The sequence below is a fragment of the Pelecanus crispus genome, chromosome 10 (assembly GCF_030463565.1).
Source record: "Pelecanus crispus isolate bPelCri1 chromosome 10, bPelCri1.pri, whole genome shotgun sequence".
NCBI classification, from domain to species: domain Eukaryota; kingdom Metazoa; phylum Chordata; class Aves; order Pelecaniformes; family Pelecanidae; genus Pelecanus; species Pelecanus crispus.
Window position 1 is genome coordinate 37,212,979 of NC_134652.1, and position 27,996 is coordinate 37,240,974.

The 27,996-nt window shown below is 39.3% G+C and overlaps 1 protein-coding gene across 1 annotated transcript; it reads right to left on the minus strand.

Annotated features, from left to right (window-relative positions):
- Window positions 1-6,113: 6,113 nt before the first annotated feature.
- On the minus strand, window positions 6,114-27,416 carry DNA2 (DNA replication helicase/nuclease 2). Its single transcript, XM_075717764.1, has 21 exons — window positions 27,406-27,416; window positions 26,374-26,553; window positions 25,107-25,290; window positions 23,557-23,702; window positions 21,874-21,999; window positions 20,800-21,019; window positions 20,157-20,274; window positions 19,684-19,849; window positions 18,215-18,409; window positions 17,060-17,290; window positions 16,477-16,593; window positions 16,274-16,383; window positions 14,879-14,988; window positions 13,672-13,896; window positions 12,306-12,499; window positions 12,109-12,198; window positions 11,825-12,017; window positions 7,938-8,027; window positions 7,133-7,315; window positions 6,853-6,999; window positions 6,114-6,170 (listed from the first exon to the last, which is right to left on the minus strand). The coding sequence occupies exons 1-21, from the start codon at window positions 27,414-27,416 to the stop codon at window positions 6,114-6,116; spliced, it is 3,093 nt and encodes a 1,030-aa protein (XP_075573879.1).
- Window positions 27,417-27,996: the final 580 nt, after the last annotated feature.

Consider the following 27,996-nt stretch of genomic DNA (forward strand, 5'->3'; position numbering starts at 1 on the left):
CATTCTACTTCTTAGATATCATCACTTTTTGCTGCAGTCTTAATTTCAGAGTGACATAAACGCATGCTTTCCTTCTTAAGCTGTACATAGTCTCAGCCAGTAAACCAGGAGCGGTTTCAGGAAAATATTATATATTACATACTGAAATTTCAGTTTCTCATATAGCGACAAAATATTTTCTACACAGGAAAGCTTAAAAACTAAAGACTTTGCTTTAACTTAAAAATGTTTTTGGTAAACTTTACAAAATGTACACTACATATATACATTTGGGGATTAAATCTAGTCAGTAGAAGCCCATAGGTTTTTTAAATCATCTTAATCTGAGAGAACAGACAAGGTTCCTCCTCTTAGAGCTCCTGCTACTGAAACCAGAGTGTTCAGGAGATTCTTAGTTTATTTTCATTTGTAATAAAGCAGTTCAAACATTCAAACACCCTCTATTTTGCCAAACTGAGAGAGAGACAAAGCAACCCTCTGTTTATTCACCGTGATCAAAGTGACTTGGAAAGGGGCGACAAAAGTTGATCATTTACCATCTTCTGCAATTAAATCTAACAAATGAAGTAAAAAACAAACGGGTGAAGAACGCAGATCATTTTTTTTTAAGACACTAAGACACAGATATCAAAATATCTATATAGATGCGTCTGAGAAAAAATACAAGCCTCTTCCTCTACAAAATTGAGTATTGGTATCTAACCTATCACACAGAGGTAACTGCACATCAGAAAGCATAAAGAACTGTATACACTAAAACCCAAAACAAAAAAAACGAATCATTGTAACAGATGGCTACTTTCTCGGTTCCTCAAACAGCAGTGAAATGACTTGTCTCATTTCTTGCATACCACAGCTTCAGTTATTTAGGTATCGGACACTAGAAATGTAGAAAATTACTTTCTGATTTTCTGTATTCCTAACTGCCTGTCAAATACCAAATTACCCTATTACCATACAACCTAACCTACCTCAGTTTTCTAGGAAAGAAAAAAAAAATGACTGAGATGATGCACCTGAAATAACCTCCAAACCTCCTTTTACAGTCTCTCGATTTGCCAGCACTTCAACAGCAAACACTAAGAGATGTTAGAAGAGGCAGCAGACAATTAGTAACAGCGCTCTGGCAAAAATGTACCCGGTCAGGAGTCGCAGCTCCCTAGTTTGTCTCTTGATTTCCGCTCGCTCAGCCGCCGGGGACTGAACCAGCCCCAGCACGAGCAGCATCAGTACCCCTGTCTGGAAGAGATGGAGGCTTGCAACAACAGCAGCGTCTCTCTTGGTAAAGCTCACCTCAGGCTTCCTGCTTTTTTATTAGCTTTGCTATTGACAGTCCTAAATACGAATGTTACCGTAGAAAAAGCCTTGCTCAATGCAGCCTTCAGGTGGACAGCTCTCCCTCGCTACATATTCAGGTCTATTTCCCCAAAGGCATCTACAAATTCCTTTTTCAGGTGACCTCATTGTGACTTTTGGGGCTGATCCTCCCCGCAGACAGACTGCCACACCTTCTGTCCTTCTGTCAGCCCTCTTGCCTGGTCTTTCTGAGGCAGAAAGGCAGTTTAGGGCTGATTTAAAGCGTGGTCGACCTGCGTATACCTATTTTTCTCCACCGTCTCTCCGTAAGTCAATCTCCACCACTTCTTAAAAAAAAAAAAAAAAGATGAGGATTTAGAATTTCACATGGCACGTTTTCTGGTAAGCGCTGGTCAGGGATTGCACGGGCTAGAGCACACATACGTGGAGCAAAACGAGCTAGGAAGGGCCCCGGAGGGATCCTCCTCACCCTGCAGCAGGGGCTGCTTGCGGGCCGCACTGATGTCGCCAGCCTCGCCGGGGCCTGACGAGCAGGGCTTGGCCCAGGAGACGATATTCCTCTCCCGGTCTGGATGAGCAAAAAAAAAAACCAAAAAAACCCAACCAAAAAGCAACCAGCAGACCCCAAGCGTGTAGTCCCTACGGCCACAGGCCGAGCAGGGTCTCCCTGGCGCAGCCGACAGCGAGCAGAAAACCAGCGTTCGGCCCCACCAAGGCGTGCGGGCCGGCACCAGCCCCCGCCCCCGCTGCCCCCGGCGCCAGAGGAGCCCCTCGGCCCTGACAGCGGCGGGGCCGCAGGCCGGCGCCGGGCAGCCGCCCCCCGAGGCCGCCCGCAGCCCCGCTCCCGCCGCGGCGGACATTTTCTGCCTGTGCGGCCGCCGCCGCCGCCGCGCAGCCCTGCCCCCGCCGCCTGAGGCCCCCGCCGCTGCCCCCGCCGCGCTCCCCGGCCCCGCTCACCCATGGCTGGAGAGGAGGAGCCGCCGCCGCCGCCGCCGCTCCCTGAGGGCCCCGCGGCTCCGCCCGCCCCGCCGCGGCGTGCGCCCGGCCCGGCCCCTCCGCCCAACGGCGCCCCCGGCGGCGGGAGGACGCCCCCCCCCGCCCTCCCTATCGCGATAACCGCATCTCGACAGGCGGGGTTTACCTCCAGGGCTGCCCCTGCTGGAGGGCGGCGCGGCGGCAGCGCAGGGGGGAGCCGGGTGGCCAAAAGGGCGGCTGCGGCACCCCCCCGGCTCAGGGAGCCTGAACGCACGGGGGGGGAAAAGGGGGAAAGAAAGAAGGGGGAAAAGGGGGAAAGAAAGAAGGGGGAAAAAGAAAAGAAAGAAGGGGGAAAAAGAAAAGAAAGAAGGGGGGAAAAGAAAAGAAAGAAGGGGGGAAAAGAAAAGAAAGAAGGGGGGAAAAGAAAAGAAAGAAGGGGGGAAAAAGAAAAGAAAGAAGGGGGGAAAAAGAAAAGAAAGAAGGGGGGAAAAAGAAAAGAAAGAAGGGGGGAAAAAGAAAAGAAAGAAGGGGGGAAAAAGAAAAGAAAGAAGGGGGGAAAAAGAAAAGAAAGAAGGGGGGAAAAGAAAAGAAAGAAGGGGGAAAAAGAAAAGAAATAAGGGGGGAAAAAGGGGGGGGAAGGGGGGGAAAAGGGGGGGGAAGAAAGAAGGGAAAAAAAAAGAAAGAAGGGAAAAAAAAGAAAGAAGGGAAAAAAAAGAAAGAAGGGAAAAAAAAGAAAGAAGGGAAAAAAAAGAAAGAAGGGAAAAAAAAGAAAGAAGGGAAAAAAAAGAAGAAGGGAAAAAAAAGAAGAAGGGAAAAAAAGAAAGAAGGGGAAAAGGGGGGGGAAGGGGGGGAAGAAAGAAGGGGAAAAAAAAGAAAGAAGGGGAAAAAAAAGAAAGAAGGGGGAAAAAAAGAAAGAAGGGGGAAAAAAAGAAAGAAGGGGGAAAAAAAGAAAGAAGGGGGAAAAAAAGAAAGAAGGGGGAAAGGGGGGGGAAAGGGGGGGGAAGAAAGAAGGGAAAAAAAAGAAAGAAGGGGAAAAAAAGAAGGGGGAAAAAAAAAGAAAGAAGGGGAAAAAAAGGGGAAAAGAAAGAAGGGGGAAAAAAAGAAAGAAAGAAGGGGGGAAAAAAAGAAAGAAAGAAGGGGGAAAAAAAGAAAGAAAGAAGGGGGGAAAAAAAGAAAGAAAGAAGGGGGGAAAAAAAGAAAGAAAGAAGGGGGGAAAAAAGAAAGAAAGAAGGGGGAAAAAAAGAAAGAAAGAAAGGGGGAAAAAAAGAAAGAGGGGGGAAAAAAAGAAAGGGGGGGGGAAAAAAGAAAGGGGGGAAAGGGTAAGGTAAGGTAAGCAGCATGAACTTCAGACTGTTCTCCCTCGCTGTCATGACTAAAAGCTTCAAGCCCTGACTTTTGTCCTAAATAATAATTCTCTAAAGCTGGATAACGTGTCAGAACAAATGCTGTTCTTAAATTCAAACACCTAGAAAAAGTTCTGAATTCAGTACCTTAAATAAAAGTTGCCAATAAAAGTTGGCATTTTCAAAAAAACACAGATACGTCAATTACAAGTTTTTTATTTTTAATTTAAAAAAATTTTTGAATCTCACCGGAAAACCCAAAACCACCATAGCGCCAGACGTCTGAGGTGTTTAACACCAAGCATTTTTGTCATAGAGAGATGGGAATCTCCGTTCATGCTTACTGCGCCCTAATTGTTGCAAACTGCAGTTTGCTTTGCTTTAGTAATTATTCTAAATCATCCTCTTGCCTCTCCCCTTCTTAAGAAGGGCTAACCAGCGAGGTGTAGAACAAAAACGTGCTTCACCTCACCCCAGTTCAGAGACGATGTACAAAACAGCATGGAGAAAAAGGGTGTCCAGGAAGGACTGACGGACACAGGCAGCACAGGGACACAACACAGCCCCGATTCCCACTTATTAAAAGAAAAAAGGAACCTTTACATTTAAACATTGAACAGTCCTAATAGTCAGGCTGTGATCCTACTAGTCTGGCGTAAAACAATTTCCTTTTGAGAAAGCTGTTTTAAACGGCAGCAAACAGGGATTCTTTTTACTTTTACAAGATAGTCCTTTGAGAGAGAGACACACGTTCATTAGAATGCAAGAGTGGTTTAGAGAATCGCATCTCAATTGTGTTTGAGGCTACCAGATTAAAACATCATTTAATCTGTAGAACTCTGCCCAGTCCAATTTTTACCATGCAGCAAGACAGGGTGCATTTTAGAAGTAGGGAAGAAAATAGAGGATTGTTCTTGTGCCTGTTTTGCATGCAACTTTGTGGAGGGATGGCCATACCTCTAATTTATTTATTAAGTTTTTAATAGCAGGCAGATCATTTCCTGGATAAGCACACTTTGGTGTAAGAAAATAGATAAGCTAAATCTTAAGATTTTTGTACATGTAGCTCCTAAACATAGAGAGAAAAACTTTTCTATACAAGAATATGGTATTCTGAAATCACTAGAGTAATAAGAGTATATTTTACCCTATTTATCTTTTGAAAGACCCAGAGCACATAACAGTTGAAGCAGCAGCATGTATTTTCACCTGAAAAAGATGTCCTGTCAACCATCCAAATCATTTTTGTACTGTTCAAAATATTTTTATTTATATAAAGTATTAACAAAGTATAAAACAACTGTAACGAAACCAACATCAAATTTTTATTATTTCAAACATTACAAAAGTTAGGGAGCAGTTTAAAAAAAAGAGTGAAAATGCCCACATTTAACATCTAGAAGTTTGTCTGCAACTATATGCACGCAACTATGTGACATTGATCCAAGAGAAAACAAATACTAATGATTTTGAAGAATCAAAAAAAAGAATCGATGTTTCTACCAGTGATCTTGGAAAGAAACTTCTCAGCAATAGTCTAGATTATGAGGTAGCATAAAGAAACTAAAACAGATCTGTCAAGTAAAGGATATTTTGTACTGTACATACGCCATCATCTTTACAAAAAATAGAACTTGAGCATGTAAACTTCTTAGTCATCGAGGTGCAGCTCTAGTTTTGTTTCTTGGGAATTTTTTTGAAGGCTACATATCAGATAAACCAAAACCAGAGTTCTACCGTGATCTTCAACTGGGCAGCGTTTCACTTCAACAGATTTTATCTGCTAAATACATTAGCTCATAAAAGGGAATTAAGTGAATCGACATCACATTTCTCCCAGATGTATGCAAAATCAAGGGATTAGAAGTCGTGAAGAGATCTTCATACGACAGATTAATAAATATAAAAGACTTTAGTATTTTAAAAAGCAGAAGTACACTTTAAAGAAGAATGTGAGGCTCTGAAGAAGAGAAAGAAGTTTTCCCTCATTTTTTTCCAAACAGCACAACACAGCACCTTTATTAGGAATTCGAATAAATGGAGTTACTGTATGTAAACTACATTTTAGAGTCCTTAAAACCAAACTCAGCCCAGAAAACTATGACTCCATGCAGCATTGGTTTAGTCCCCACCTCAAATGTTTCCCCATTCGCTTATGCAGATAACTGCTTATGGAGACAAGAGTGAATATTGAAGTCGCTATCCAGTATCTGTAGGAATATAACACTTCGTATTTCTGGTTTGTTACAAGTACACCTGCACTAAAACGCCCAGCTTAACAGTCAGCTTAAAGAAAGAAATGTGTCTTGTTATTTTACCAGAAGGAAACCTTTAAAATAATTGAATGTGATTTCTGTTTTGGCTTCATTCAGATTAACCGATGCACATCAGCACTAATACCCCACCACCGAGTTATTTACATTCAGCAGCACCAGAAGAAAACAACACGAATGCCTGTGAAAGTCTCCATCTTCACAATCATAAAACGTTACACTTGTGGATACTTTCATGAGCCCCTGCTGGAAGATTGAAGATGTAGCAAGTTAAGGAAGTACTTCTCGAGTGTTTTGATAACATATGGCTTTCACAAAAACACAAACTCTGTTTGAATATGTATTGGTGTTTGCAAAGAAAGCAGCTAATGAGGCCTTTCCTATTTAAATAGGAGATGGAAGCAGCCATAAGTAGGTCAAACTCTGTACAGTGCCAGAGAGAAAGAAAAAAAATTAACAAGTCATCTGAAAGTTACACCATTTGCCATTCTAGCAACATTATTCATGAACCCTTCTCTCACCAGATGTGTTTAAATGCATGGTACTTCTGAGGAAAACAATCACACTGACACTAAGGTGCCAAGAACCTAGGATGATCACAGAAAAAAAGAAAAAAAGCAAAAGCATTAACCATTAAAAATTCAGGCCTCAAAATTAAGAAATTATGTCAAAGTTGACTTGCAAATCAGCATGGCCTTTTTCTGCTTTTGAAGACAGAGAAGATTCTAAATCCATCAATTATCAGTATATTGTATCAATATTTTATCAATATATCAGATCTCAAGTATATTTTTGGCATATTTAATTAGCACATTTTGTACTGTGTTGCCCAGTGTTAGAAGTACAACCTAAATAATCAAATAACCTTCCCATCCTTATCTCAAATCTCCGTAAGTCAACCTCACCTTTCCCCTTTCACAAAACAGCGTGGAGAAAAAGGATATCATTGCCTCAGACTGCAAATGGCAGAGTAGCTTCTCTAGAGGAGGATAGCGGCACAGGGATGGAACACAGCCCACCATGATTAGTTTGTGCTTGGCTCTGGTGATAGCAACATTAAGACGTCGCCAGTCCTTCAGGAGGGTGCCAAGCTGTTAAATAAACATAACTTGCTTTTATTTTTCCCCACTTAAACATCAGAATTTAATGTAGATAGTTAAAACACTCATTTTCAAAATGCATCTATTAAAATTGAGTGAAACAAAGTTAATATGACCAACTTACATTTTCATCATTACTGTTCCTAACAAAAGACACAATTATGATACTTTTGTCTCTTCCTTGGTATTTGTCTACTGTGTTGACTTCCACTCTGTTCTCCTTCAATTTTGCGATCAAATCAGTGATTGTTTTTAATTGATGTCTGTATGGTGATATAATGCCAATGTCTGAAGGCTTACAGCCAGCCTGAACAAAGAAGAAACAGAAGAAAAAAAAAATTGTCACTGCAGTTAGCTTGGGATACTCATTACTGTCAGAAGACCCTCAAGGATTTTTTTTTTTTTTTAAAACAGTGCTGCAAGATATTGTATCTACACTAACTCGTCAATGGAACTCCAGGTATAACTGGCATTAACTAAAGAAAACAGAAAATATTAATTACTACAATCTCCCAAGCTTTGTCGTAACCTAACACAGACACAGATACCCTTGAAGTCCTCATTTTTCTTTCTTCCTCAAACTGCGAGGTGAACATTCGGAACTCCTAGTCTGTACCACTCCTCAAGTTGACTGGATGAAATAAGGAAGAAAGGAAAATCCTCTCCCCTCCCTCACAAGAAAGTCCTCATCTCTTAAAAGAATTTGGCGTCCAGCTTTTTTTGCACCCCAAATCCAACCAGGCAAGGGACAGGGAACTGAATGCAGACCTCAGGCTCCTCACTATACGGACATGCAGCCAACCTTCAATTTATCCTTAACGTTATCCCTCAAAGAATAACTCAATACATATAGTCACTATACCATAGCAATGTAAAAATTATTAACTATAAAGCTGTCCCTCTGAACAATGTAATAAAGTAGAAGATACCTTAATAAATAATGACGTGAGGAAGAGCACTAGTTTAGCTTCTGTCACATTACTTACACCACCTTTTTCTGCATGTTCTGGTGCTGGGACCTTTAAAAATATAAATGGAAGATAATTACTTTTGCTGTCTACAATGGCATACTATATTCTGATCCATAATTCAACGTATCATACGTGTTTTCATAGTAACAGTTTTAATGGAAAAATAAGGCTAAATGCTAAATTTTACAGAGTATAAGAGCCTATACTGTAAAGTAACTTCAGAATACTGCATTTGCAAAACAAGTTGAAACAATCTGCTGAAATGAGCTTCTAGTGCTAGCAAGTCACCTTAAGGAACTGCCAAAGCTTGACCATCTGACTTTACAGTTCACACAACATATATAATTTGGTGGGGGTGGAGGGGGAGATTTCCCAGCCTGACAAGGTAAGAGAGCAAACTATATTTTACATGGGACTTTTGTTTTAAGGCTTCCATACAATGGTGTTTACAGTGAGTTTTCCCCATTTCCATGGTAGAAAGGATTTTTTTTTTTTTTTAAACATTTGAAATCCTACATTTAAAACTACAGGAAAAGTTATCCAAAATGGCAGTATTAAATTTAACTTCCAAATTAAAAGAAGTATTCACTGAATTTACAGTTTCTTAACTATTAACTCCTTTTCCCTGCATCATGTATGAATGAGACCAGAAAGCCAGAAACAAGCTTAGAATGTAAACTCTTGTCATTTCAGTATCACATTTTTATAATTTATTCCTCTCTGCTTAGCTCTTGCTGTCTCTAAAGTTTAAGTAGTATCATTAGCAATGAACGTGTCCCTGACATTATCCTTCTAGCAAACTGGCATGCAGCTAAACATCTGGGGTCAAGTAACAAACCTCTTTATTTAAAAACAGTCTAAAACTGAGCATACACTAAGCTGCTTTCCAGCTCTGAATTCCATTTACTACCTTAGTAATTTACTGCCATTTACTACTTTACCCATTCCACTCTTTGCCTCTGATATTAGTGACATACATCAACTTCATTTTCTTAGATGCCACTTTGTTCGGTTTTCCTTCTAAATTTTTATGACAGTATTGCCACTTAAAATGGGAGATGGTACAGTCTGACTTGGAGCAACACACTCAGAATCCTATTACAACTAGTTTTACTTCTCTGAACAACCACCCTAATTATCATCTGAATGGCTGAATTTGGAGATTACTGTAGTGTTTAACATGTGGGTAAAATAATACTAGTTAATATTTGTAAGAGTATTCCAGATACGTGGTATCTGCTTGCAGATACCACTGCACATGTATAGAATCTGACAGTGTACAATATGCATCAAAAGCTTCACAAATCCAGGAGTTCAACTGAGTAATTCATTAAGTATAACCTATGTTCGATGCCTAGCACACTAAAGCACTACAAATAAACAAAAAAAAATAGAGAATGACAAGCCCGTATGCGACACTGCTGCAACTCTATGTAGCAGTCTTCTCAAGGCATCCCATATATATGAGGCTACTGCACCCACAAGTTTATTTTAGGATTCCAGCCACATGCAAAAAAAAGTAGTCTGTATTGTGTTGCCTAAGTAGGGTACTACATACTTCAGCAAGAATCCTGTTTTTCTGCAAGACGTCCTCCAAGCTTCTTTTACATGACATGGTGTTTTCAGTATGTTACATAGATTATACAAGCATCCAATATTTTCCTTTATTAGAAGATTCCATCACCTTTTACAAAACAGCTTCTCCATAGCTTGCCTCAACAGCTACACAGCTTAATACCTTCTGTAAGCTAACTTGTTTTTTACACTGCCATCATGCACGCAGTCTGTTATGACCTGTCATATCACAACTGAATTAAGAGCTATACTGTTATAGCTATGCCTTTTTTTTTTTTTTTTAAATTCACTATTCTGAAAACATCACACCTAAGAAGCCTCCATAACCTTGCATGCACTTGAGTTTTCTTCAAGCAGGAAATCACTGTTTTAATAAACAGTTGGTTTCTATCCACACTAGCATTAATGTAGCCAAAAACTATACAAAAACTATTTTAGGGGGAAAAAAGTTCTAAAAGCTAGGTCATGCTTATAAACATAAGCATGTATGATCATTATGTTCGCATAGTACACCAAAAAACCCCAACAAAACCAATTTTAGCCTAGAATTACTCAGAAGACCGGCATAAAATCAAGGATATAATTTTTCAACGTTCAGACCCAACCTGTCAGAGGAAGTACAGACTGACACAGGGTTTGGCAGAAAAGGAACAAATAGATTTCTGATTACTGTCACAAACATGTCACATTATTAAACAGGAAAACAATAAAGGCTTTTTTCTTCTTTTTTAAAAAAAGTAAGCACAGTAAATACGAGCTTCCTGGTGGTGTCATATGATATTTTTTTCCTCTCCTTTCTCCCCTTTTGTACCCCCCAAGTATGTTTCTTCAGAAGCTTTTCTAGGTTACACTATGAACAACAGTATACAGGGGGGAAAAAAAACCACTATAAAGTCAAAGAAAACAAAATAAATGCTCGTTTTGTTTTTCTATTTGGTGGGGGGTTTGAGGTTGGGTGTTTCTTTTCCCCCTCCTTTTTTTATTTCCATGACTACCACAATACGTGGAGTTTTGACAGGAAGTCGAAAAAGAGATATGACTTTATAGCCTAATGGCTCAACGAAACCAAGAGTATTTTGGAAAGTGAAACTTTCCTGCTGGTTCTACAAACAAAACAGCTGCCTTACACTCGAGATGGGCTTTCTAGGGAAAAAAAAAAATAAGATGGAACAGAAACTCTAGCTTTCACATTACCAGTTCTAGTCTGATTAATAGATGAACAGTGTATCAGCCAGTTTCCTATTGGAACAAACCCCTTCCCTGGGACCTGTTGTCTGCTTTTCTGTGAAAGCGACAGCAGCTGTTGAGGCATTCCTGGAAAAGGACCCCCCCCTGTTTAGTTTAGGCATTTTTAGAAGTTTCCCTAAGTCGCTAAAGCAAACACTGTGTTCCTTTTTAAACCACTGAAGAGATTGTATCAGAATTGTTATTAAAAAAAAAAAAAAAAAAATCCTGTAGAATGTCCTGGAGAGCACAGGAAGATTGGGGAGTTCTTTCCAGGGTCAGCATAAAAGATCATCAATTGTATACAACTATTTGTATACAATTAATGCAAACACAGCATTAATAGGAACCAACATAAAACCTGTTAGAGAGCAAGACAGACTCAAATCTTCATAAGCCAGTCACTAACTACAGTGACACCAAGTACTACAAATCACAAATACGTACCAATCTTTTTCCACACGCATTTAAACTTCTTCATTTTACCTAGAAGTCAGTTTCATTGCATAATTCTTACCCATTCTAAAGTTTTATTTTTCTGGCAAAAATTTGAGTCTCTATGGAAGGACACACCTAAACCAACTTACTCCTCCCTCACACTTCAGTGTATAGAATGTCTGCAAAATTCAGTGGAGAATTACAATTATTCCTGCCACTGGCACACAGCTTAGGCACCACTGACCCTCAGCTGCTGGAAATGAGGTCATTCTACGGTTGCAAATGCATCCAATATGGCTACATGCTTCAAGCCACATTCTGTACATGAGAACAGTTTATAGTACATTCAATATTTTCTGAAATGTTATCTGAATTAAACTTTTCAGCTGCTCTTAGCAGCTGAATGTTTCCAGCAGTAGCTGTACCACCCCAACTGATCAGCTAACTACAACATTTTTGCACATTGCACATTTTACATAGAACTAGAAAACCGTTTTTTAAAGCTACGTATTTTACCCTACCTAAGCTGTATGAAGTTCTATGTGTTGACTGTATTGAGAACTTGCATCAAAAATACAATTTTGGAAGAAGAACATAAGGAACTTTACCTTCTCTGTGTTCAGAAAACACACAGGTGTGTCTGGATCAAGCACTTCTTTCAACCATGTTTTTGAAGCATCTGCAAGCTCCAGTTTCAATTTTTTTAGGTTGGGCAAGTTAACAGTGGCATTTGACACCTTCTCCGAGCCACATTCCAGTTTGCCTTCATACACCAACATGTTACTCAGTGACATAATTTTACTAAAGATTTAAAAAACAAGAAAAGGCATCAAATTTGCAGTTTCAATCCCACATTAAAAGCCTTAATGTAATAAATAAAAGTTTAAAATACCTATTCATTCTGTATTGCACAGTTAATTGGACAACAGCATTTTGGTTTTGTTCCAGCCTTTTAAATAAGCTTTCACTCATGCCGAGATCTCTGTTACAAAACAAACAAACCAACCCAAAAATGTGTCAGGCAAAATATTGCAAGAGCCTTCCCAGAATTCATGTTACTAATACTTGTCCAGCAGCATTTTATCTTACCTTGCTTCTGCATTCAGTACAAGCGGAGGCAGCTGCTGATGATCCCCTACCAGCACAAACCTTTTGGAGCAGAATAGCGGGCCCAGACAGATGAGCTGGCTTATTTGGGAAGCTTCATCAACTATACAGAAATCAAATTGCTTCTGAACAAAGATGGGGTGATTTACTCCCATGCAAGACGTTGCTACCACTGGCTGAAAATTGAGACACACTTTAAGGATAAGATACATCTTATATCCTTATGCACTACATTTTCCAGGTTAAGAGAAAAAATAGTATTTCCCGTTAAGCTAAACTAAAATGTAAGATAAAATAAATCAAATTATTAATACTTGAAATCAGACCAGCACACCTTGCATACATACTGGCCTCACATATTCTTGCATCAATTGCAAATGACAAACAAAAATTAGCTTTAGAACAGACCGTAGTAAATAACTCACTCCTGCCATGTGTTCAGATACCAGGTTCTATGCATATACAATTCATGGAGTGTGCAGAAGTGACTGCCTTAGAAAATTACATGTTTTGGTTTTTTAATTCCAAAAAGATTAAAAACCAGCAGCACAGTTCTTCCCACATCTGTGCTTCCACTGCAATCTGAAATGACTAAAATACAAAACGTTAAGTCGCTTCCTTCATGACTTCAATCACTTCCCTGCAATGCCCATCAACAAAAAAGTAAATGGTGGCTTTTGCAATGTTGGCATTTACTCCAGCTACCATGGAGCTTTGTTCTTTCAATGCATTTAATTTAAAGCTGCCGCTGATCCAGTTTACCCAGCTCCCATTACAGTCCTTTGCATTAACATTCACACAGGCAGCACTAATCTTTCAATCAAAAATTAGCATTTGACCAGATCAGCTCCACAGCACGCCACTCTTCCCTCTCCCCATCCTCTGATCGTACAAATGGCACAACTAGCGCAAGTGGGAGGGAAAAAGGGACAAACAGGAACAATATGTGAATAAAGATAGAGGAGGTTGCAGCGGTTAATCACCACCCCCTGGTGGTAGATTTAGTGGATAAATCTATCAAGGAACCACACTTTAGGAGAGGATATATATGTAAACAATCCAACACAACATCTCCGATAAAAGCACTGGGGTCTTTGGGAATTATTACTTATAAGTCATTTTATGTAGACATAAAAAATTATTTTCAACTTTCAGACCATTAATATTGGTCATTACTGGCTGTAAAGAAATTGATATGATGCAGAAATTGAGTATCTTTTACAGCTCAGATTTCTCACGCCAGGAACACCCCTGGGATGAGTTCCTTCTCTGCAGCGTCTGAACAACCAGTATACTAATTGTAATTATCCTTAATATTTTGCAGGGCTAGCAAAAACACTTTTCTCACCTGACTGTTATAGACCTCTTCCAAATCCGTTACAGATTTGATTGATTTGGACCTGCAAATTTCTTCTTCTGTAAATTTCCGTATATCTGGATGAACTTTCTGAGCTCGCCCCAAGCGCAAGAAACCAACTTTGAATTTGGCTAGCTTTAGCAGGATATTGTCTACAGCAGTGTGTGTAAAACTAGTCAGAAGAACACTGAAGCCACAAGCAGAAAGAATTCTCACCTAATGAGTGGCAAAGGGAAAGAAAAGAAAAAAAAATTACTAGTTTACATACAAGAATCAGCAATCCCATGTTTGACTGGGTAAGAAAACCCCAAGAAGTTTCAGAGGAAGTCAGTAACAAGCACAACTTCATTTATATCAGTTTTTCTGGCCAGATCTGCCAGTTAGCTATTGTCAAAAGTAATATGGGCAACAGACCTGATGGTTCTCATAAACAGCACTTACTATGCATGCTGCAAACAGCGAGAGCTAAGAACATCCGTGCTGAAAAGAAGGAACTGCACTCTGAAGATGCCCACTATAAGAACAACTCATGCAGCCCATTCCCACACACACTGGTCTCCATGACAATTTAGCCACAACAGGTTCAGCAGAATGAGCTGATCTGATAATAGCAGCAGCTGCTTGTTCTCCAGCCTCCCCATCCTCACCAGCTGATGACAACTGGAAATAAGATGACACTGCTATTTCAAGAACAACTCAGCCCACAGCCCGATTCCAGGATGTCCTACAATCCACTCCTGGGGAAGAGAACCACCAACTAGAGGAGATGGTTACCAGGCTGCACACAGCTTCAGCACCGCGGGTTTATACAATTTACAATGGACAGGTTACTGGCTTCCCCCAGGAGTCCTTTTTTTGAGCTGTAACTCAGGATTTGAGGCCTTGCTGACATTTGGGCCCAAAGAATTTTAACATTAAAGTGTCACAGAAGTGATTAAATATCACACTTGTCTCCTCCCTCCCACATAAATTCCTACACAAGCAAAAGAGAATCCTACTCCACAAAATACACTTTTAGTTCTACCACATGTAAGTTCTTAAGTAAAAAGAAATGTGTTTTCTTCTTTGAAATTATGCAGATACCAGTAGACTAATTTGTGACAATTAATTTTGGACGGTATGCTTTAAACACAGTTTGTTTAATGCTCTCCTCCAAATCTCACCAAGAAAAATTAAACGTCAAGGTACATGATCTTACTAGAGCACATATCGTAGTAGTTTTTCCTGTTCCAGGCATACCCACAATAAGAGTGTAGTCTTTTGAAAGTAGTACTTGTTTCATTGCCTGTTTCTGAGGCTTATTCAGACCTTTAAAGAAGAAAAATAAAAATTAAATGTCGATACTTGATAATCATTGTAATAATTGCTCAAGTTAATAAAACAAAACTATAGTTTCTTTCTACACTAAAGCCCTTAAAGAATTGAGCAGAGTAAGTCTGTAGGTTCTAATGAAGTAATGATATCAAACATAATACACAGACAAGTAGTACAGGGTCTGCACTACAATCCTAGAAATAAATCACTGAAGACAGTTTATTCTTACACCTTTTGTGACTTTTTTCTAATATCCCTAAATGACCACCTCCATATGTTATCTTGTGTGGGCATTTCTGTTTTATCACACCCACTTTCACATTCAAACACATGGCTCACAGCAAAGGGAAACAAACCGCACATATAGCATCATCTTGGATTAGAAGAAACGTTATGTCAGAGCTGGTTTTCCCCAGCCTGATGCAAATAGGCAGCACATTCCAGCTATTTGGACTAGGCAAAGCTCAAGCAAAAAAACCCCCAAACTTCTAGGTTTCTCGGTGCCTTTCTGTAAAGAAAATATATAGTTTGCAAGTATGGGAAGACACTGTTCTCCACATCTTCCAGTACTTCTTAATCAGTCATTCTTGAGTTTCAGAATAATTGCCTTCCTCTCATTTTCTATCCTTTCAGCAGTTTTCCAGGAAGCTGGGCAAAACTCTTATTTGTAGTCCTCAGAGCAACAAGGCACATCTTTCAGTCTTCAGACTGAGTTTTTATAAAAAGTTCTATTTGCTCTGAGAATTCAGACAATTCTGTCAGAGAACAATGAAGTATTTTCACTGAATGAGACACTGCCAAATACCTAAACAAATTTTGTTTAAAAAAAATAAAGCGTGCCAGAAAGCATCACACGCTATAGAGTAGCCAACAGTCAGCAAGAGTGATTATACAGATGAATGCTCACACAAAAGCCCATCTCCTTCCACTCCCTCAAAGTCTGCTTCCTCTACCCCAAGAGCCTTCCCTGCTCCCTGTTCCCTCCTTTTGTAAAGGTCAGAGAGGTAGTCATGTAGTGCTCTGTTTGAAACTGCAAGCTGCGGCAACTAACAGAAGTAAAATAAAGTTCTAATCAGATATCTGGTCATGTCTTCCAACTAGTTCATGACTCATTTCATCACAGGAAGACACGCAAGGTAAGAACTTGGTTTTAAATTTTAAGTCACAAACTATCGCTAGACCCCAAAGTAGGAAAACACCCTCATATTTAGTGTGACAAATGCTTCAGCTATAGAGACACACTACTAAAGAGAGGACTTTGGGGAAAGCCACTTTGTACCCTTTAAAATATTTGCAACAGTTTCCTTTGCTTCTGGAGGAAGGACAGCGCTCAAATGCTGAATAAAACATGGTTTGTGGAAGTCAATTATTAAGTTGCGAAGCCTCTCGCTGTGGATAAAAAAAACCAAGAATCAGGAGTTACCACTTGAGAAACTTCATCTGAAAATATTGAAAGTGTGAGATTAATTTGATTTTTCATACCTGACTGGGGAATCTTTCATCAATTTAGAAAGGTTTTCAAAGGGGACTTCTATACCAAAATCTCCTTCTTCGTGATCCAACCTGAATACGGTGTTCTTGGGGAGCTTTGACAAATTCCTGAAGGATGACAGTAACATGGACAAAATAATTCTATTTACAAGCAGCACATTGATGATTAAGGACTTATTACTAAGTGTTAATGTGAAGCAATAGCTGAAGAAACACACTAACTGATCTAAATAAAACACGATCAGAGCCCAATTTAAAGGCAATATAGTCTGAATAATGAAAGTTACGATGAACATAGTAATCACAGTATCCATATAGTCTCATGTTGGAGACATAAGTAAATGGAGTTTGCAAGCATACTTTTGTCCAAACAGCCTAGTTAAATAGACAGGCATATACACTGACCAAGTATTGACATTTTCAATCAAGATACAAGAATTTCCAAAGGGTAATTCCCCAAGCTCAGCAAGAAAAGTCAGACCATATCAGAGCTTTTTGGCCACCTAAAAGTACCCTTCCTGAAGCCAGTATCACAGTGTCTTCAAACAGATATTTTTTCCTTTTGTTCTATTACCTGCCCAACAAACAGGAGACTTTTGTCACACTGACTTCTCTAACATAGCCAGTAGCCAAACCAAGTAAACCATTCTCCTCTCCACTCACAACCACTCTATCACCAACCAATAGGTTTGTTGCAGGTATGGCACTGTTTTGACGTTGGAAAAAATGTAGATACTGTCCCTCGGAAATTTCCTGCACTTGACCAATTCTGATCATGTTTCCAACACAATCTCCAGCCTTCTCTCTGTGAAGAAGATATTAGAAAAAGAAATCTATTTTAATATTAACATCCTCTCAGTAAAAGAAATGTTAAAAAAACCCCAAACCATAAGTAAAAAAAAAAACACCAAAAACCACACCACCCACACCCAACCACCAAAACACAAAACACAAACAAAAAATCCCCAAAACAACAAAAAAAACCAACCCAGACACACACAGCAGGAACCAGGAAGATTAAAGAGTCACATCCAAGAACAGACTCTGATATTTAGGCTAAAGTTATCTATAATTTCCTGTTAAACAAATACTGAAATGTATGGATCCACTTCACCAAGATGTTCCATATTTGCTTGTGGATTTGCTTGTTTCACTTAAAACAACTCGGCTACATTTCACTTATACAGATTTCTTGAAACAGGCAAACCACCGACTGTTTCTTCCACAGCTGCTGGACTAGGTGATGTATAACAACACGCTCCTTCAGCCAACAGAAGCCTTTAGTCTGCTTTTATCCATGTTCATAGCCAAACCTAGAAGTATGGTCCAAAGCGCATCTTTCTTTGCCCAGTAAACCCTCAGGAAACCAGTGCAATGAGCTGGGCTCACAGTCAGCACCCAGCCTCAGCCCCCAGAGACACAAATGAAACAGAATTATCCCACGTTTGCTTCTGAAGACTGAGGCTGCAGTTTGCTGCTTCCTACGTGTGACTTAACAAAAAAAACAGATAACATATTGCAAATACAAACCCAATTAAATCTAGTAGGCTAATGTCTCCATTAGGTCACACCTCACAAAAACCTACCTATGCCAATAGCATATTTGAATATTTCTACAAGGACTAGAAGACACCTAGTTTCCCTTGTATTGAAAACACAAGTTGACAGCGCCTCATTTCCAGTTACTCAAGGAAGCATCATTTGTACCAGGTTAGAAATTGCATCTCACCTTTCCAAAGAAGGTATCATCCATATATTTTTATATCCCTTTTTACGCTCTCCACTTTGCAGCTCCAAGGTTAGCATTAGATACCACAGGCTGAAATACTCTAAGTGGGAGGGTTTCAGGTGCTTGGTCTCTCTTTCAATAATGGGTACCATAGCAGGAGGAAAAGACACGCTGGCCATCTTTTGTTCTACAGCTCTAGAGGGAGGACCAAACACAGTCAAGAGTCAACGTGCATCTTTTTTTCTTGCAAGTCTATATGTACATAATGCCAATCTAAATATATACTGTAACGTATCAGATAGATTAATCTATCATCACCAAAATAAAGTTAAATCTGTATCCTTTGTTCATATGAACAATCTCATATTAGTAACTTTGCCATCTCTATGATTTTGAATTATTAAGGACAATAAGTTAGACAAAGACCAATTAAAGACATTTCAAGGACAGAACTGTATACATTTAGATAGTTGATCTTTTATTCCTTTTCTTGTAACATATGACTACTATATTGAGATTTAGCTAAGTGAAGGGGATTTAATAGTTAATACACAAGCAGACTTCAAGTCAATTTATCTCAAAAACTCAAGTATCAATAGACATTATACCTAATCACGTATACAAAATGCAACGAAAGAGAAAAAAGTTCAGAAGTGAATAGCTACCCAGTTAGTAATAACCCTGCTGCTGTGACAACTGAATATTAGAAGTAATATTTCACAAAAACTAGTTTACAAAAACATATCATGTATGCCTACAAAGCCAGTTCCCTCAACATACACTTTTACCCCTACAATTTTAAAAACAATCAGGCATTACATTTACACCAAGATCACCCCAAAAGCTCTCCTGTTCTAATGCATTCTCATTTGGTCTTGTCAGTATACAATTTTGCTTTTGTTTTTTATGCAGCATAAAGACAAGACTAGAACTTAAAGGTTTTTAAAACAGTTCAATAACTTTATGTGAAAATTTATCAAATATTTGCTCACGATTTCTAAAAGGAGATGCAATAACATTTCAGCAGAATATCATCAATGTATCATTACTGGTGTGACACCCTACAGGGAAACAATCTTCTACAGAGCCAAAGTGAAAGAGTTGTTGTCCAGCCATAATTCAGCCTCGAAAGACTGCCCATTTCAAAGAGCTGCAAGAATATAGCTTTTTAAAGTCATAATTTTTAACTTAGATATAACAGAAATCTGTTATCGTCATCAAGTATTTTGTTGAGACTTATCTCGGATTTTGTCTTGCAGAAAGTGTACCTGAGCAAACATATTAAGTCTCTGTGAGATCAGGGACTTGCATCACAAAAATTGCAGTGGGGTCTATGGAACATTCTTTTGGGTGCAAGAGTCCTCAATAAAGAAATAAGAAACTCTCAACCGCAAAAATGAAATCACAATATCAAAAGCTACAATTACTCAAACTTATTTAAAAACACAAGTCAAACTTTTTTTTTTTACCTGCTGTATAGAAAGCAGTTGTGTATTTGGGAGCAATATTTACAGGCTTGACTGTCATCAATCACAGGAGGCAAAGCAGCAAGCTGTGATTGCTGTCTTCCCACGGCAGGTTTATGTGTACTGTGTGTTAAGTAGAAGGCCACATGGTTTCTTAACTTCATTAACTCTGTCAAGAGAACAACAAACTAAGCTGATGTTTTGGGGTTTGTTTGTAATAATTTCTAACTCGAAAGTAACTAGCCATCAACTTTTTAGTCAGCTAAGAAGTGAGTATTCATATAGCAAAGTCGTAGTGGAGTATTAATAAAACAATTAAGTTTTTAACATCAGCTTATTGGCATTAGTAACATCATAACAAGTGACAAATCTCTAAGTACAGATATGTTCATGAAAGTAGACCTTATAACTTATTACTAAAATGTTTCATTTTAATTAAGCAAATTATGGTTTCTGGGGAAGGGGAAGAACGTTACCTCTTCGGTCCATGCGAGCTCCAGAAACAGGGTACATAGTACCAGTTTTAAGATAAAGAAGAAATCCAGCTTCAGGATCTACTCTCCGTTCTAAATTCAACAATGTATACAGAATAACCTGCAAACATTATAAACTTGTTACAATGTATTAACACCAAAATACACTATAAGCTGTATTTAGGTTTTCTGTAATTTATATGGTTAAGCAGCCATTACTATCACAAGTAACCTAGAAGCAATAAATAGCAAGCACCTAACCAAGGATTTCAATTAAAAGGCATCTTCCTTAACAAAAGCTTATACAAGGCTACTACCTTAGATCAGGCCAGCTATCTGGAAAAATGGATGACACCTGAAGTAGTTTGCCTCGGCCTAATACTTGAATGTAGTAAGTAGAGACTAAAGAACAGCTATTTCAGGATAAAAACTATAAATGTGTATGAACGTAGTAAATGTATATACTTCTCAGTTCACTTTCACTTTGTATCAGCAGCTTTGGGCATGCCAGGATCTGCCATCCATAAATCTAAATTATACCATATACAAAGTGTTTCACATTCATAAGACAAGATAGATCATCTAATAAAATAAAAAAAGTACACATAGCCACTAATAGTGAAATCAGACATTTGGTTTTTTGTACCTGACTTCTGTGCTCTATGGAGTTAGACTCCTTGCCAGACTTGAGCTCTAACGGCATTATCCTAGACTGTACTCCAGACTGGCGATGGATTTTCACCCTGGCTGTTACATCAATCTTTCCCTTCAGCCCAAACCTGGGAGACCAGACGCTCTCTTCAACGTCCAAGATATCTACAATCTCTACCTTAGAAGAGAAATCTTCTGGTTTTTCACCACTTGACCTAGGAAGAAAATTAAGTCAGAAGTTACAATTGCTGTTAATTCTTAATAGTAAAATATTAAAACGTGTTGTAATTAAATATTTAATATTTTTGCATTATAGGCACTCTTTAGGCACTAACTTTAGAAATAAAATGCATCGAGTCTAACACAAACTATCTTCTCATTAACAGAGGAAGCATATCAGAAAGTTACTGTAAATGGTACATTGTCATGTAGTTTTGCTATTCATCTACATTTCAAAGTTAAAGAATCTTAAACTTTTTTTAATAGTTTTTAGTCTTTTCCAAATAACCACACACTAAAACGTTTTGTTTCTTCAAAAAGTTTGATGATATACACTTGAAAGTAGCATACAGATTTTACTCAGACCTGCCATTTCACTGAAACTTTAAACACCCTATGGTTATTACCGTTAACAGCAAGAAGCCATAGACAAGAGCTCAGCAGCAGTTGAGTAAAATCACCATTTCACTGATAAACTTAGTGAAGAATTACATTTGATTAATAGTTTCACATTCCAATTTGTAGTCTTGCACATATTTACAGTAACTTCTAGCTTAGTCAGTAGATCAAACATGCCTGCTTTTCTAATTACTAAAATTTCTACTTTGAACCACACTGTTTACAAGGATTTGAAGACCAGTAAGATTTTTATGTCAGTTCACCCTCAGTCTTAACATCTTCCCCAGCTAAACATGCAGCTCTTAAGATTAGCTATTTTGGCAGCAAGGCCATGAATTAACTCCGTATCACTGAACAGTTTTGCATAAAAAGTACTGTTCTAAAAATTAAAAGTGAACCAAACAAGATATACAACTTAGAACGGGTTTGACTTTTAATTCTGGCTTCTTACAGTTTTAGTTGCATTTTATTTTGGTTAGCTGGATTGTGCACAAATTCTTCCACCCATTTAAAAAACGATGGTAAATATTCTTCCACTTCCTGCATTATTTCTGTTTGTTTCAGATTTAAGTGATACCTAAAAAATAAAGCCACGCACATTAAGGAGACAGAAATGTTAGATTTGCTGCTGGTACTAACAAGATTTTGCCTCAAGTAATAACAAGATGAATGGAAATAACTGTCAAGTTTGAATAAACATCTATAAATTGTAGATAGTTACAGATTCATTAAGGTTCAACTCGATTACTTCATAAAACTGTAACTGAACATCCATTACAAGAGACAGAATGCACTATGTTCATTTCTGATGTAACTTTTGAAATGACAGGTGTAGCACAAAGGAAGCATCAACATGGTAGATGTGATGAAACAAAACTAATAAACATATTGCAAGAAAGGAGTACCAGACTCATGCATTTAAAAATGCCTACTGCTATGCTTTATGCAAAATTGAAAACATTAACAAAAATTTGAAAAAGACCATTTGCTTTTTGTCTGAATACACTGATCTGCTACTTGTTCTTCATATACATTTTTACAGGCTTCAGACCATTTTAATTGGAAAGGAATCATGATCCTCTTCAGTTGCTACAGTTACAAATACAGAAGAAAGCAGAGGTCTCATTAAACAGAACCTAATCATGTGGCATTAATTCAGTGCTGGCATTCACTGGAAATAATGTCATTATTCTACAGCAACAGAGAAATACAAGTGGGTTTTATACCAAAAGGTTCATACAACTGCAAATGACCACAGCCAGCAGACTTTTATGTAACTTACTTTTCAATCCCAACAAACAGTAGCCTACATATGCAAAGAGGAATTACAAATCAACAGTTTCAAACACAGAGGCCCAGAGTGACACAAAAGCCTTTAGGTAATCTTAGCAGTCACAATTTAAAATATCCACCTTCATAACAGAACTAGAGTAATAAATCTTGTCACAATTTTAACTTCCAACTCATCTGGAGCTAACAGATACTGACATTGCCCAACATACAACTTGTAATATTCTAGATGTAATAGGTTTTTTACGTGACTTGAATTTTATTTTAATCAAGTCTGCAGTAAAATCTTAAAACTGACAGCCATTCACCTTGCCATTTTCTGATGGAAATATGAAGACTATTTATTATGCTAGCATTTCTATCAGCTTTGCAGAGAAAATAAGTTAAAGGTCCTCTAACAACTGAGCCATTAAGTAACCTGGTAAAGAATATGAAAGTATCAGACATCTCAATGCTTGGTCAGTCACAAGTTTCTAGTTCATCTCCCGAGGATCAAAAGGAATTATGCTTGTCACATTTAACTCAGCTTTGGGAGATGCCTGGAAATCTAATGTCACAGGCACAAACAGTCCAACCTGCTTGGTCTGAAAGAAAAAAAAAACCCACAGCTACAGTTACTCCAGAAGCACAATTCAGATCTATAGAAGTAGCTCAGCAGGGCAGGCAAATTAAATTACATTATGAAACAGGGAAATATTTTTACTAGAAGATACCCAAGTTTCATTAAGCAAGGTCATTTGGCAGAATATTCCCCCGATATTGGTGCTACATTTTTTAAAGTAAAAATTTATCTGCTAGTTCAAATGTCTTCCAAACATAAAAAGATACCTGCAATGCTACTTACATTTCTTTGAGATACTTTTGTCCATATACAATTTTATTTGCTAGTTCTTCAACTTTTTCTTGTGCCAAGTTATTTGTTACCGATTGTTGGAAGATTTCGTGAAGAATTGTACCAATGAGTGTTTGGCGTGAACCAGACTCAGAGCCCTGCAACAGATGTTATATAACATACATATACATGAAGATTTATGCCCGCTTTTCTATAAAAATTCTGGTCTTTACTTGCTGCACATGATGGACTGCACTTGCTTAATTGCAAGATCACTAGTTTTCACCTCACTTATTAATACTTATTCAGACCTGACTGTGAAAACAGCCAAATTGAAACGTGTCTCTCCTATTGCTTTATCTCTCATTTTTATCCCAACCCTGATAATGCTAGGACACAATCCCTATATGATTGACAGGTGAGAAACAAATGCACAGATTAAAATGAATTTTGAGCAAGTTTTGCCTGTGGGCAGTATTAAGAGCAGTATTTCCTAATGCCAATACTTACCTCTACAATCTTACAGATACTATTTTTTGCACAAAGCAGTTTCCTGTGTTTTACCAGCCCACACAAAATTATTCCAAATATCACCAGAATGGCTCAGAAACCCATCTAACCATCACCAGGACTAGGCTCTGTAGACTCATAAGAACTGAAAGTGGTAGTAAGTTATGACCTCTGCATAAGCCACCACCAAACAACTGGAATTCCAGTCAGTACAGTTTTTAAGTACTTACTGATATCTTTTACAGACCTGGCACTCATGGGTTCCACTCACAACTGGAGGATGGTGTTATCCTACATTCGGGACTCCCAAATGATTAGTTTATTCCTATTACTCCTTTAATGAAGGCCTGACACCATCTCACCCTGTACTTAGATTTCTCGTTTCAGTTACAGGCTCCCAGTGGCTGTTTACCACTCCATTCCAGTTCCCTTCCCCATTTGGATTTATACTCCCACCATGTCTGGAAGTTTTTCTCAGCTGAATCCACGTATCAGCGAGGGCACTACCACAAGAAACCTTTCCTCCTCCCAAGTTCCAACAGCAAGATTCAGATTCCAGAGTTAACACACACAAAGCCCAATTACAGTACACATATATTCCAGCTTGATCTTGAGTTAAAGCCTGCTTCTCGTAGGGTATTAAGAAACTCTTAACTAAATGGGCTGCTTTTGCAGAGGCTTTTAACTTGGCCAAGTGTGGTTATGTTTTCATATGGGCAAACAAGAGGCACATCCCTCACAAAGGATTCATATCCACGCAAAATGTGGCAAGAGATTATCAAAGAAGTTGCCAGCATTTTAAGTGGGAAGACCATTTCTTTGTCCCATTAATTAATAATAGAGGATTATTTTAGCTAAAATTCTCAAAAAACACAAGTAGCTCAGCCAGAGACAGTTTCCATTCTAAATTATTCTGTGTTGTACACAGTATGAATAGCTAATAATGACATTTTGCAATACAGCATCTCATCCAGTTTTAACAGAGCTAAACCACTAGTCTCAATGAAACAGTAACCCACTGATATGCTTGATGCTCTAGAATTAACACTTACCCTAAACCTTTCACTCAGCACTGCTCGTCTCATACATCGAATACTATTTGATATTGTAGTGCCAGAAAGCAGCAGATCTGGGTAAAGAACTAGGTATCCAGAGTGTTCATTTATTATCCAGGTACCGGAGCTACACTCCCCTTCTAAATGAACGATGTCTCCTGGAACAACTGGAACAGACTCCCTGTAACGTAATACATTTGAACAACCATTTGCAAGCTAACGACACCACTTATTAGAAATTATACATTAATGTATCACATTCAACATACTTCAAAACAGGAGATAATTGTGATGCTTTTTTAAGTTGATCTAAATCAATTTTGAAAATGAATAAAGGAATTTTTACTGACAAAACTTCAATAATTTTGAGTATTGAATCATGCAACAGGATAGCCTGCATGTAGGGGAATCCTGTTCACTTCAAGTCATTCCAGATCCACATATTAAGCCATTTTAGTATCATGTAGGGGAATCCTGTTCACTTCAAGTCATTCCAGATCCACATATTAAGCCATTTTAGTATCATTATGTTTTATGCTGGCATACTACACTTTTTCATTACATGAGATGTACCTTTTTACTTAACAATTCTACTCGTTTCAGAAACTCAGAAAAACCTAAAAATATTTTCAGAAGTTTCAGGGTTCAAGGGCTTTTATATTCCAAGAAATGGAGTCTTAGACTTCTTTTCAGGCTTGCAAGGAAAATGGAAAGTAGTGCCAAACAGCGCACACACGCCCATATATTTCAAAAGGCTAAGCTGGTCTTCTGTAACATACCATGCACAAACACCTAAATTAGAATCCTCACAGATTCACACTTGAAAAAAACCTTTGCAGTAGAGCTCAAGCTAAGGTGATTTTAACAGACTGTATAAATCCTTGTGTTTTACAGACATACCTTTGCACATTTATACGTACAATGAGAGTACATCATTTATAAGAACAATTCTAATTGTGGCAAGACAACACTTAAACAAAATACCCTGCTTAGAGCTTACTGCCTTGCTGTTTGTTAGCACAAAGACAAATTAAAACTTTAAGGTAGCAGCATCTACTTAACACAAGTTACATGACAAGTTCTCTCAAGATGAATATCCGTTACACTAATATACTGACAATATTACACTAGATAAAGGTTGTTTCAGGATTTCTTATCGCTTTTAAGAGAGTGAAACTCATCTCAAAGCTAACACAAAGAAAAGTGACTTAATAATACAGTATTTCATCCTCTTCCCAGACATCTGCATTTCTGTATGGATTACCAGCCATTCCTAAGAATGCACAGTTCTGTGTCTTCCAGCGACTGAGATGCTGTAATTGTCAAGTGTTTCTCAGGGTCACTTCCATTTCTCTGTATCACGCTGACTTCCAACACACGGTATCTGTTGTTCAACCCATTCTTAAGTATCGTGTCAGGGGAATCAGTCACTTTCTTCTGAAAACTGAAGTAACAATTCATCACAAAGACATAACACTATTTGAAAAGAAAATAGCCAGCCCATATACAAGAAGAGGGAAAGCTTCAAGTATAAACCCAAGTCTAACCCTTTTCAATTTTTATACATATTTAGTGTGGGGTTTTCAGTTCTATACAGGTAGAACATAGGAAATCTTCTCTCTAGTAATGTTTCTACATTGTCTCTTTGGGTGACGGGGTGAAAAACAAGCATTTGGACATACGAGAGATAAGGAAGGAGACATAAATGTTAGGTAGGTTGCTATTTATTGCCAGTAGTGCTTCCTTTTGGTGTCCATATATTCATTTAGAAGTTAATTATAACTGTTCTTCAACGCTGTGCTTATGAGAAAGCTTGTATCTCTTTGAATACTGTAAAGCATGTAAGAATTCCCACAACCACGCGAGCACACCGAACACAGAGAGCTAACTTTTTCCCTCCCTTAACCTCAACATGAAGATAGTTAGAAAACTGATACTGCCGGTTCGGTTTTCATCCGGCCCATGGCCATTTCAGACAGAGCGCTCAGGCCAGCCGCTCTCCTGACACCCAGCGATGCCTGCTAAACCAGCCAAGGGCAGACTCGACTAAACCAGGTACTCGCTAGGCGCCGGCGGGTTCCTCTCACCGATTCTTCCAGGCAGCCCCGAGCGCTTCCTACCTCTGCCCAGCCCGGTGAAGGCCTGTGCCGCCCCGTCCCCGCTCCAGCGGCCCTCAGGAGCCGGACGGGCCGAGAGAGGCGCCAGGCGGGGGAACGGGAGCGCGGGCCCCGCTTATAAATTTCAAACCCTGCCGCGCTCGCAGCCGTCCCCGCCCACTCCTCCTTCCCGCCGCTACCTCTCCGCCATGAGCAGCTCCCCTGCCGCGCACGGCACGGCTCGCCCCGCCTCAGCTCCGCGGCCCGGCGCCCCGGCGCAGGGAGGTGAACGCGGACCCCGCCGCCCCGCACCCAAGACCCCGCCGCCCCGCCAGGGCGCAGGCGCGGCCCGGCCGCCTTCCCCGCCCGCCCCCGGAGAGGCCCCGCCCCTCGCCCCTCCCAGCTCGGCCACTGGCGGGCCGCGAGCTCGCGCAGCCAATGGGAGGTGCCGCGGGCGGGAAGGGGCTGAAGGCGCGAAGTGGCGCGCGGCTCTTCCCGCCTCTGTTGGGGGGGGGGGGCGGGGCCCGCGCCACGAGGGGCCTAACGGTAAATGGCCTGTTAAATACGGTTTAAGATTAATAAGCCCGTCGTTTATTTCCACAGCTGCTACAAGCGCGGCCCCTCTTCTGATCCCAGTGCAGCAGTATGAGGTAAAACCGGATGCGCCTTTTGCTCCCAACTGCTTATGGGTGAATCTCAGCCTGAGAATCAAATTTTTTCCCTGATAAGAACGTGTTACGCTGGGCGCTGTTCACTGACAGAGGCTTTCTGAGGCGATACAGAAGTTTCAG

Coding starts and splice junctions, on each gene's coding strand:
- DNA2 (XM_075717764.1), bottom strand. Junction 25,291..26,373: donor TGCATTCTTAGGAATGGCTG/GTAATCCATACA, acceptor ATTACGTTACAG/GGAGTCTGTTCCAGTTGTTC. Junction 13,897..14,878: donor CTACTACGATATGTGCTCTA/GTAAGATCATGT, acceptor GCCACTCATTAG/GTGAGAATTCTTTCTGCTTG.